We start from the raw sequence: 12,501 nt of genomic DNA on the forward strand, positions 1-12,501 counted from the left end.
GTTCCACCTGGTACCACTATAGATGTGTGGTGGGCTGGGGGCTCCCAACGTCAAATGATTGAGCTACAGTGTACATGACAGCGGAATCTGCAAGTGTCTGTGGCACTGAAAGGACTCTCTATCCCCAGGGTGTGTGTGCTGCCATTGCTGGGGTCCTGCATTACCTCTTCCTGGCAAGTTTTATGTGGATGCTTCTAGAAGGATTCCAACTCTACCTGATGGTGGTAAAGGTCTTTCAGGCCCAGAGTCTTCATGGGAAATACACCTATCCCATTGCCTATGGCACTCCAGCTCTGATCGTCATTCTTTCTGCAGCAGTGTACCCGGAAGGCTACGGAACCAGAGAGCAGTGAGTCCTTTTATCTTTAATGGGCTCTATTGGATTTCCTTGCTTTATGACTGGCTGTAAGGAGACAAATCTCAGTTGTGTATAGTTTGCATATTTTGATAGTAAATGTTCTTTAAACTTCAAACTCTTGCAAGCCACAGATTTGGACCTGGTCAGTAGGAAAGAAGAAAGAGACAGAAGCTGTTTTTTTTTATATAACCGGATCCAGAACTGGCTTGCCCACAGAAGGCAAAGAGTGGTTGTAGACGAGTCAAATTCTACATAGAGACCAGTGGCCAGTGGTGTGCCTCTGGAATCTGTTCTGGGACCCCTACTCTTTGTGATTTTTATAAATGACCTGGATGAGGAAGTGGAGGGATGGGTTAGTATGTATGCTGATGACACAAAGGTTGGGGGTGTTGTGGATAGTCTGGAGGGCTGTCAGAGGTTACAATGGGACATTGTTAGGATGCATAACTGGGCTGAGAAGTGACAGATGGATTTCAACGCAGATAAGTGTGAGGTAATTCATTTTGGTAGGTCAAATATGATGGCAGAATATAGCATTAATGGCAAGACTTTTGGCAGTGTGGAGGATCAGAGGGATTTTGGGGTCTGAGTCCACAGGACACTCAAAACTGCTACGCAGGTTGACTCTGTGGTTAAGAACGCATATTGTGCATTGGCTTTCATCAATCATGGGATTGAGCTTAAGAGCTGAGAGTTAATGTTAGAAACATAGAACGTACAGCACAATACAGGCCTTTCATCCCACAAAGCTGTGCTGAACATGTCCCTACCTTAGAAATCACCAGGGTTACCCATAGCCCTCTATTTTTCTAAGCTCCATATATGTATCTCTTCAAAGACCTTATCGTATCTGCCTCCGCCACCATTGCCAGAAGCCCATTCCACGCACTCACACCTCTCTGCATGAAAAACTTACCCCTGACATCTCCTCTGTACCTACTTCCCAGCACCTTAAACCTGTGCCCTCTTGTGGCAGCCAGTTCAGCTCTGGCAAAAAGCCTCTGACTATCCACATGATCAATGCCTCTCATCATCTTGTACACCTCTATCAGGTCACCTCTCATCCTCTGTCGCTCCAAGGAGAAAAGGCCAAGTTCACTCAACCTGTTTTCATAAGGTATGCTCCCCTATCCAGGCAAAATCCTTGTAAATCTCCTCTACACCCTTTACATGGCTTCCACATCCTTTCTGTAGTGAGGCGACCAGAACTGAACACAGTACTCCAAGTGGGGTCTGACCTGGATCCTATATAGTTGCAACATTAGCTCTTGGCTCCTAAATTCAATTCCATGTTTGATGAAGGACAATGCGCCGTTTGCCTTCTTAACCAGAGGGTCAACCTGCGCAGCTGCTTTGAGCGTCCTTTGGACTCAGACCCCAATATCCCTCTGATCCTCTACACTGCCAAGAGTTTTATCATTAATACTATATATCATTATACCATCATATTTGACCTACCAAAATAAACCACTTCACACTTACCTTGGTTGAACTCCATCTGTCACTTCTCAGCCCAGTGTCGCATCCTATCAATGTCCCGCTGTAACCTCTGATAGTCCTCCACACTAGCCACAACACCTCCAACCTTTGTGTCATCAGCAAACTTACTAACCCATCCCTCCACTTCCTCATCCAGGCCATTTATAAAAATCACAAAGAGTAAGGGTCCTAGAACAGATCCCTAAGGCACACCACTGCATCTATATAGGACCCTGGTCAGATGTTGCTGGATTGGGGAGCATGCCTTATGAAAATAGGTTGAGTGAATTCAGCCTTTTCTCCTTGAAGCAACGGAGGATTAGAGGTGTACAAGACAATGAGAGGCATTGATCATGTGAATAGCAAAAGGCTTTTTCCCAGGGCTGAAATGGTTAGCAGGAGAGGGCACAGTTTTACAGTGCTTGGAAGTAGGCACACAAGATGCTAGGGGTAAGTTTTTTACACAGAGAGTGGTGAGTTTGTGGAATGGGCTGCTGGCGGTGGTGGTGGAGGTAGAAATGATAGGGTCTTTGAAGACATTCCTGGATGGACAGATGGAGCTTAGAAAAATAGAGGGCTATGAGTTAGCTAGCCTAAGTAGTTATAAGGTAAGGACATATTCGGCACAGCTTTGTGGGACAAAGGGTCTGTATTGTGCTGAAGGCTTTCTATGTTTCTAATTGTGCTTACTTTCCTTCTCAGCTGTTGGCTGACAATGGAGAAGGGATTTCGCTGGAGTTTTGTGGCTCCCATGTGTATCATCTTCCTGGTAAGTGTTGTTAAATTTGCCAAACTGTAAAGGTGGTAACTCTGTAGCAAGAGCTCCTAGCAACAATCTGCATTTAAATTACTTGGAGTCATGTGTGAATTTTGGGTCCACTTATTTCAGAAAAGGTGTACCTGATATTGGAGGCAATCCCAAAGAGATTTGCTTGGTGAATTGCTGTGAGATTTGCTCTCTCCTAAGTGACTAAGGAAGTTAAATCTATACTCTTTAGAGCTTAGAGAATTGTGAAATGTTTAAAAGATCCTTGATGGCATGGTGGGGCTTGGGGAGGAAAGGAGTTATGTTTCCAGTGATGGAAATTTGAATGAGGGGTTATAGTTATGAAGGGGTTGATTGATTAAAACTGAACTTCTCTCAGAGGATATTGGATCCCTGGAATTTTTTGCCCCAAAGAGATATGAAGGCTGTATCATTGAGGGTATCTGAAAAGGAAGTAAATAAACTTCTGAAAAGCACAATGGGAATTGACAAGGAGAGGATCCGAAATCTGGTATTGCCCTACTGCATGGTAGGGCAAGCTTAAAGAACCAAATGGCCTATTCCTGCTAATTATGTGTTCATATTATTACACCAGGTCACGTGAGGAATTGGTTAGGGAAACAGACTAGCTGGCTGGGTACCATGGTCAGCATTGACTGTTTGCCCCAAACATGAAAACCTTCCCCCTTCACCATTGGGTGTTGTGCAATGAACAGATATAATCTGGGAGATTAAGGTAAAGGAACCCTTAGCAGGCAGTGATCATAATATGGTACAATTCGCCCTGCAATTTGAGAGGGAGAAGCTAAAATCAGATGTGTCAGTATAACAGTGGAATAAAGTGAATTACAGAAGTGTGAAAGAGGAACTGGACAAAATTGATTGGAAAGGGACCCTAACAGGGATGATGACAAAGCAGGGTTGGCTGGAGTTTCAGGGAGCAATTCAGAAGGCTCCAGTCAGATACATCCCAAAGAAGTATTCTAATAGGTTCAGGCTGCTGTGGCTGACAAGGAAAGTCAAAGACAGTGTAAAAGCAAAACAGAGGGCATATAAAATAACAAAAAATAGTGGAAGGCTAGAGGATTGAGAAGCTTTTAAAAATTAACAGAAAGCAACTAAAAAGCAACAAAGAAAGAAAAAAAATAAATATGAAGGTAAACTAGCCAATAATATAAGAGGATACCATAAGATTTTCAGATACATAAAGAGTAAAAGAGAGGCAAGAGTGGATAAAGCAGGGATAGGTTCTTGATTAGCCAGGGCATCAAAGAGTATGGGATGAAGGCAGGGGAGTGGGGATGACTGGAATAATTGAATCAGCCCATGATTGAATGGTGGAACAGACTCGATGGGCAGAATAGTCTACTTCTGCTTCTATATCTTATGATCTTATGGATAATGGATCACTGGAAAATTACCCTGGACAGGTAGCAATGGAGTACAAAGAAATAGCGGACAAACTTAAGTATTTTGTATCAGTCTTCACTGAGGAAGTCACCAGCAGGAGTTTGAGAGGGTCAGGCAGCAAAAGTATAGTTGCTATTACTAAGGAGAAGATGCTCAGGAAGCTGAAAGTCCTAAAGGCAGAAAAGTCGTCTGAGTCAGATTGACTACACTCTGAAAGAGTTGAAGAGATTGTGGATGCATGAGTAGTGAACTTTCAAGCACGAGATTCTGGAATGGTTCCAGAGTGCTGGAAAATTGCAAATGCCACTCCACTCTTTAAGAAGGAAGGGAGGCAAAAGAAAGGAAATTGTTGTCCAGTTAGCTTGGCCTCAGAGGTTGGTTGGGAAGATGTTTGGGTTCATTATCAAGCATGAGATTTCAGGGTACTTGGGGGCACATGATAATAGGCCAAACTCAGCATAGTTATCGTGAGGGGAAATCTAGCCAAACAAATCTGTTGGAATTCTTTAAGAAAGTAACAGCCAGGATAGACAAAAGAGAGTCAATGGATGATGTTTACTTGGAGTTTCAGAAGGTCTTTGCCAAGATGCTGCACATGAGGCTGATAAACAAGATAAAAGCCCATGGAATTACAGAAAAGATATAGAATAGATCAAAGATTGGTCGATTGTCAGGAGGCAAAGAGTCAGGATAAAGGGGTTTTCTGATTGGCTGCATAAGACCATACGATATAGGAGCAGGTAGGCCATTCAGCCCATCGAGTCTGCTCTGCCATTCAATCATGGGCTGATCCAGCTCTTCCAGTCATCCCCACTCCCCTGTTTTCACTCCATATCCTTTGACATCCTGGCTAATCAAAAACCTATCTATCTCTGCCTTCAATACACCCAATGACTTGGCCTCCACAGCCACATGTGACTCTGGAGGGTCAGTATTGGGTCCACTTCATTTCACATTTTATGTCAACAGTTTAGATGACAGAATTGATGCTTTGTGACCAAGTTTGTGGATAATACAAAGATAGGTTGATGCACAGGTAGCGTTAGTGAAGCAAGGAGTCTGCAGAAGGAAATGCATAGATTGGGGCAATGGACAAAAATGTGGCAGTTGGAATATAGTGCAAGGAAGTGTATGGTCATGCACTTTGGTAGAAGGAATAAAGGCATGGACTATTTTCTAAGTGGGAAGGAATTTCAGAAATCAGAGATGCAAAGGGACTTGGGACAAAAATCCTCATGCAGGACTCTCTAACGTTAACTTACAAGTTCAGTTGATGATTAGGAAGGCAATGCAATTATAGCATTAATTTCGAGAGGACTAGAATGCAAAATCTAGGATGTAATCCTGAGACTTTATAGTCATTGGTCAGACTACACTTCAAGTGTTGTGAGCAGTTTTGGGCTCCTTAACTAAGAAAAGATGTGATAGTACTGGAGTATTGGAGAGCATCCAATAGGTTCATGAGAATGATTCTGGGACTGGAAGGTTCAAAGTATGAAGAACATTTGGTGGTTCTGGGGCTGTACTCACTGCAGATTAGAAGAATGATGTGGGATCTCATTTAAACCTATTGAATATTGAAATACCTAAATAGAGTGGATGTGGAGAGAATTTCTCTTGTGAGTGAGTCTGGAACCAAAAAGCACAATGTCAGAATAGAGGAGTATCTCTTTAAAAGAGGTGAGGAAAAGTTTCTTCAACTTGAGGGTGGCAAATCTGCAGAATTCATTGCCACAGACAGCTATTAATGCCAAGTCATAAGGTGTATCTAAACCTGAGGTTGATAGGATCCAAATTAATAAGGGCATCAAAGGTTATGTGGAGAAAGCAGGAGAATGGGGGATGATGGAATGGCAGAGCAGACTCATTGGGCCAGTTTGGTTAATTCTGCTCCTATGTCTTATGGTGAAAGAGACTGTATCCATTCTGGGTTGCTCAATGACCAAGCACAGTGTAGAGGGAGGTTTGACCATGAAGAAAGGGAATGGGGTGGAAGTACTTAGATTCTTCTTCACATAGACACTCGGTATATCTATGCAGACACACAAGCATGTGGACACAAATATAGCAACATACAGTCAACTAACTGATCACCATTATTTCTCGATGCTTCCTAGGTAAATCTTATTTTCCTCATTGTGACAATATGGAAACTGATTCAGAAATTTCATTCCCTCAGTCCAGATTTAACGGACTTACAGAAAGTCAGGTACTAAGTTCAATCAGTATTGCTCAATCATGTTTCAAATATTAAATGTCGTATGTGGAGATTTCAGCAGAGCCTGGCTTAAATTAATATTTAGCCCAATGGATTCCTGCCACATTCAACTTGTACAGGAGAAACTCAGACCACAAATGCTCTTTCAACCCACAACGTATATAACATAGAACAAAACAACACTGGAAAAGGCCCTTTGGCCCACAATGTTATGCTGAACTAATTGCATTAGCAATCAAATGTCTAACTAAGCTAATCTCTCCTGCCTACAATGTGCACATGTGCACACCCTTCCATTTCCAGTACATGCCCCTCAAATACCACCCTGCAGTCTCCACTTGCCTCCCCTCCTCGATCTCTCCTCGACTCCCACCCCTCAAGCACGGCCTCCCCCCACATCCCCCACCCCGTGTGGCCTCCTCCACACCTCCCCCACCCCTCCCCCTCCACACGGCTTCCACCATGTGCCCCGATCCCCCCTCACCTACCCCCCCATGGTCTCCTCTTTCCCAATACACTTTCCATGCTCCCCCCCCACCTGCCTTCAACAGACTCTCCCACCCACTCAATCCTTTACAGATTCTCAACACCCACCTCACATCTCCCACACACAACTGCCACCCACATGTTCCTGCCACACACCCAACATCACACATTTGAACTTGTGGGCCATTCAAATCCTCTCACACCAGTTCTCCCAATCTGTCACAATACTCCACCTACCACTTCTTCACAGTGAGCTAAACCCTCACACTGGCACTGTCCTCTGTCCCACCCAGGACCAATCCAAACAAATACTGTCTTATCTTGTCCTGCTCTGTGCTGACCCACACATTCTACCTTATCCTGTCCTGCTCTGTGCTGACCCACACATTCTACCTTATCCTGTCCCACACTGTGAACACCCACATGTCTTACCTTGTCTCACGTCATGCCCACCAGCACAAACTGGCTTCACCTTTCCCACACTGTTCCACACAGTGCCCACCTGCACACACATTTCTTAATCCTAAACACGAAGTACACTGCAGATGCTGTGGTCAAATCAACACATACAAACACGCTGCCCGACCTGCTCATTTCTTTATCCTGTCTTACACTGTGCTTGCCTATTCACACACTGCCTTGCCTTGTCCCACACTTCCCAACAATGTGCCCACATGCACACAGAATGCCTTACCCTGTTCCATGTTGTGCCTACCCGCACACATACTTCCCTTCCCCTTTCCACACTATGCCCACTCGTAAATGTCTTACACAGTCCCACACTATGTTCACCCACATACACAGTCTCACCTGCCCCATCTCTATCAAAGCATTGGCTACATTCCTCAAAGACTGGTATTGGGCCCAAAATGTCCGTACAAGCCCAGAATTGCTAATGATCCTTGAAACAACCGCACTTCCACCTGCAGAAAATCATGTTCAGTCCTCCTAAAGGTCACATCCCAAACATCATGCCTGTCTAAAATCTTATATCCAGATGTGTACCTTTTTTCTATGCATTGCCAATTACTCTCCCACCCCACCCCTAACCCCTCCCCATTTCTTACCCCACCTCCCTCTCACTCTGTGCTCACAGTTGGTTAGTGGCTATTCATGATGGTATTTTCTTTTTTCCTGTGTAGAGTGTTTGTCATAACGGCAATTGCTCAGTTGGTGTTGCTGGGCTCTGCCTGGATTTTTGGAGTTTTCCATTTCCAAAGGAGAACCATTGCACTGGCATATATCTTCACAATCCTCAACAGCTTCCAGGGAACATTCATCTTCATTCTGCACTGTGTCATCAACAAGCAGGTGAGGCTCAAAGCATCATAAGGCATTGGACTGACAAGTAGCTCCAAAATCCTGCTCCTACATTCACTGTATTCCTACTAATGTCCCAGTATAGAATGTATGAGTAAGAGAAACCATGTGTGCCCCACCAGGACCATGTGTCCCAGCACTGACTATGTGTGTGATCAGGGATGATGTCCCCATGATGGCTATGTGTATAACAGGGACTGTATGTCCTGTCCATAAGACAACTGCAATACTAGACGGTCTATGTTATGATGAGAATATATTTTGCACATTCCTTATCCATCTTCTGCTCTGCTGGTTTAGGTGAGAAGTGAGTATCGAGTGTGGTTTGTAAACGTCTGCAACTTCCTGAAGGTATCAAAGTACTCGTCATTTGCTGATTCGTTCCAGCCTTCCTCCTCCTCTCAAGTTGGCACCTCTGCAACCGATGAGTGAATTTATGGGCATCAGTCACTGATAAAACATATCCTCTCAAGTTCCGTCGAGTATAATACTTCCAATAGTTTTTGTGAAATTTAAGTAGAGGAAGTTTATTTTGTAATGACGTAAGCTTGGACTGTTAATATCCATTCACTGTTCATTGACCAGAGAAAAAATATTGTTTTAACCCATTGTTCAATTCAGGTTTCTATTATCTATGGATTTTGGTTCGTAATTGCCTGACAATTAATTTGCAAAGACTTAAAACAACTTTCTGCTTCTACATCTGAGACCTGTGGTCTCAGCACACTGCTTATCATCTGTCTACACCTCAAGCCCATCTCCCTGCCATTTGCATGAACCCACACAAGAAAAATCAAACAAAGTTACTCTGAGGAGCTCCAATAAATTTGGGATCTGCAGCATTTTGCAGCACAGAACTGGGGGAGCTGCAACCTTTGTGAAGTGTTTCTGAGTTCTTGATGAAGTGAATGCAAAATAATTTTTAAAACCTCTTGCTTTAGCAATTGCTGCCCTCTGGAACTTAAACATGGGATTTTTTTATTTCCCAAATCCCTGCCTCTTCAAGGCCAATGTACCTACACATAGAGAAACATATTCATCTCTTCATTCATTCACATCTCTTAGAATTGTTACTGAAGAGTAGGAGGCTGTAAAGATTATCATGCCTATGGTTGCGATCTCATAAACACCGTTTTCCGTTCACCCAGTGAATTATTCTCTGTCAAGACATATTTTTTAAACTTTGGTGCAATTGGACACACCTCACTTGTTACCCTATTAGAGAGACAGGAATACAACAGTGCAGGGATTTACTTCCTGAGGTACTGGAGTTCTGCACCACTAATCCAGATACAGCAGTTCAAATCCCACTACTTCTACAGCAGTGGTCGAAATTAAGATCAAATGGTTCAGTAAGAGTTTGATCCCAGTGATGATAACAATGGATCCTCCAGCTTTTCACTAAACCCCATCAAATTCACAAATTTCCTTTCTTCTGGTTAGACTATTTGTGCCCCCAAGCTCACCAATGTAATTGCCCCTCAGTTCCATATAATGAAAGTTGGCATTGTCAGTGATATCACTGTCACAAACAAGTACAAATCCTAACAGTGGTTGGCCTGAACATTAACGGTCCATGCATGCTGCCCAAACAGCTCAGCATTAATGGCACTCTGCAGCATTTTGCTTTTCCCCTTTCAGTTCACTAGACACCATGCTGCACGTCTAACCTGACAAGGTGAATCTCAGAGCTCCATCCCACCAACGATGCTGTAGTATTAGTTGTTTAAATCACTTTAGCTCTGCAATATTGCCTTACCTCAGTGCTTTTGATATTGCCAGCAGAATGTATCTAATTAAATAAAGTGTTTTATTGATAAATTGTCTTTTAAATCTTAAAACAACATTGTAAACAATGAATTTATAATAGTTATTCCCTGTATCTAAATTTCTCACCTTGTACCCAGCTCGTCTTTTCCCCAGCCATTGGTGTCTTTGCTGAAACCAGCTCTCTAGAATGTCTCCCTTTATACCTTTCTGCCTTCATGGCTTCCATTCATGCTCTGTGGCTACATCTGAAGCAAGAGCATATTTAACTAAGTCAGTGTAAAAATAGGAATGGGAAGTGGAATTAAAATTGGTGACCACTGGGAGATCCTGCTTTTTTGGCAGATGGAGCGTAGGTCTCGGCGAAGCGGTCTCCCAGTCTACGTTGGAACGTTGGGGGAGTCCAGAACCAAAGGCCACAGTTTAACAATAAGGGGTAGGGCATTTAGAATGGAGTTCAGGAAAAACATTTTCAGCAGTGAGTTGTAGATCTATGGAATGCTCTGCCTCAAAAGGTAGTGGAGGCCAATTCTCTGGATGCTTTCAATAGACAATAGACAATAGGTGCAGAAGTAGACCATTCGGCCCCTCGAGTCATTCTGAGATCATGGCTGATCATTCACTATCAATACCCAAGAAATATTCAATATTCAAGAAAGAGTTAGATAGATCTCTTAAAGATAGCGTAGTCAAGGGATATGGGGAGAATGCAGGAACAGGATACTGATTGTGGATGATCAGCCATGATCACATTAAATGGCAGTGCTGGCTTGAAGGGCCGAATGGCCTACTCCTACGTCTATTGTCTATTGTTGCGTCTCACCGATATGGATTCCAACTTTCCCATTGTACTTGCCTTCCTTACCACCAACTAAACCTGCAAGTTAAACCTCTGGCACCTCTGATTTTTGAATGTTCTTCCCATTTAGAAAATAGTCTGTACCTTTATCATTGATGAATAACATGAAAAGGAACAGTCCCAACACCAAACCCTGTGGCACACTACTAGTCACTAGCAGCCAACCAGAAAAGGTTCCCTTTATTCTCACTCTTTGCCTTCTGCCAGTCAGCCAATCTTTTATCTGTGCTAGTATCTATCCTGTAATACCATGGGCTTTTATCTTGTTAAGCAGCCTAATATTCAGCACCTTGTCAAAAGCCTTCTGAATATCCAAATAAACAACATCCACTAACTTTGCTCTGTCTATCCTGCTTGTTGTTTCCTCAAAGAATTCCAGCAGATTTTCTGTTTAGAAAACCAAGCTGACTTTGTCTTTGGGTACTCCAAGTGCTCATCTTGAATAATAGAATTCAACCAACCATTTGAATAAATTGAACCTTCCAACCTTGAAGTAAGCTAACTGGCAGATAATTTAATCATAAACAAGAGAAAATCTTCTGGTTTGCTTTTCCCTCTCTCACCTATCTTCTTGCCTGCCCATTGCTTCCCTCTGGCACTCCTCCTCCCTTTTCTTTCTTCCATGGCCTTCTGACCTCTTCCATCAGACACCCCCCTTTCACCAGCCCTGTATCTCTTTCACCAACCAACTGCCCAGCTTTTTGCTTTTCTCCTTGGAGCAGTAGAGGATGAGAGGTGACCTGATAAAGGTGTATAAGATGATGAGAGGCATTGATCGTGTGGATAGTCAGAGGCTTTTCCCAAGGCTGAAATGGCTAACACGAGAGAGCACAGTTTTAAGGTGCTTGGAAGTAGGTACAGAGTAGATGTCAGGGCTAAATTGTTTATGCAGACAGCAGTGAGTGCATGGAATGGGGTGCCGGTGATGGTGGTGGAGGTGGATATGACTGGGTCTCTTAAGAAACCCCTGGATAGGTACATGGAGCCGAGAAAAATAGAGGGCTATGGGTTACGACTCAGAAGGTGCTCAGGAAGCTTAATGGTCTGAGGGTGGATAAATCTCCTGGACCTGATGGAATGCACCCTCAGGTTCTGAAGAAAGTAGCTGGAAAGATTGCAGAGGCATTCACAATGATCTTTCAAGAATCGATAGATTCTGCCATTGTACCAGTTGACTGGAAAATTGCAAATGTTACTCCGCTATTTAAGAAGGGTGGAAGACAGCAGAAAGGAAACTATAGACCTGTTAGCCTGACATCAGTGGTTGGGAAGTTGTTGGAATTGATTGTTAGGGATGAAATTATGGAGTACCTGGAGGCACATGACAAGATAGGCCAAAGCCAGCATGGTTTCCTGAAAGGAAAATCCTGCCTGACAAACGTAGGGTAGACAAAGAAGATGGTGTACTTGGATTTTCAGAAGGCCTTTGACAAGGTGCTACACATAAGGCTGCTTAGCAAGATAAGAGCTCATGGAATTACAGGGGAGTTATTAGTATGGGTGGAGCAGAAAACAGTGGAAATAAAGGGATCCTATTCTGGCTGGCTGCTGGTTACCTGTGGAGTTCCACAGGGACTGTTGCTTTTTATGATGTGTGTCAATGATTTGGACTACGGTATTAATGGATTTGTGGCTAAATTTGTCAATGATACAAAGGTAAGTGGAGGAGTGGGTAGTTTTGAGGAAACAGCAAGCCTGCAGAGGGACTTAGGTAGTTTAGGGGAATGGGCAAAGAGGTGGCAAATAAAGTACAATGTTGGAAAGTGTATGATCATGCACTTGGTGGAAGAAATAAATGGGCAGACTATTATTTAGAAAGAATTCAAAATGCAGAGATG

General features: G+C 43.3%; 1 protein-coding gene across 1 annotated transcript in view; it reads left to right on the forward strand.

The window, feature by feature from the left end:
* LOC132405843 (putative adhesion G protein-coupled receptor E4P) overlaps positions 1–9,842 on the forward strand; it is a 67,260-nt gene extending 57,418 nt beyond the window's left edge. The window contains exons 9-13 of the mRNA XM_059990834.1: positions 129–349; positions 2,540–2,606; positions 6,131–6,222; positions 7,860–8,028; positions 8,338–9,842. Coding sequence (XP_059846817.1) covers positions 129–349; positions 2,540–2,606; positions 6,131–6,222; positions 7,860–8,028; positions 8,338–8,469 — 681 coding nt within the window. The 3' untranslated portion in view covers positions 8,470–9,842. The remainder of the gene's footprint in view (positions 1–128; positions 350–2,539; positions 2,607–6,130; positions 6,223–7,859; positions 8,029–8,337) is intronic.
* Positions 9,843–12,501: the final 2,659 nt, after the last annotated feature.

This window comes from Hypanus sabinus, chromosome 16, assembly GCF_030144855.1.
Source record: "Hypanus sabinus isolate sHypSab1 chromosome 16, sHypSab1.hap1, whole genome shotgun sequence".
Classification (NCBI taxonomy): domain Eukaryota; kingdom Metazoa; phylum Chordata; class Chondrichthyes; order Myliobatiformes; family Dasyatidae; genus Hypanus; species Hypanus sabinus.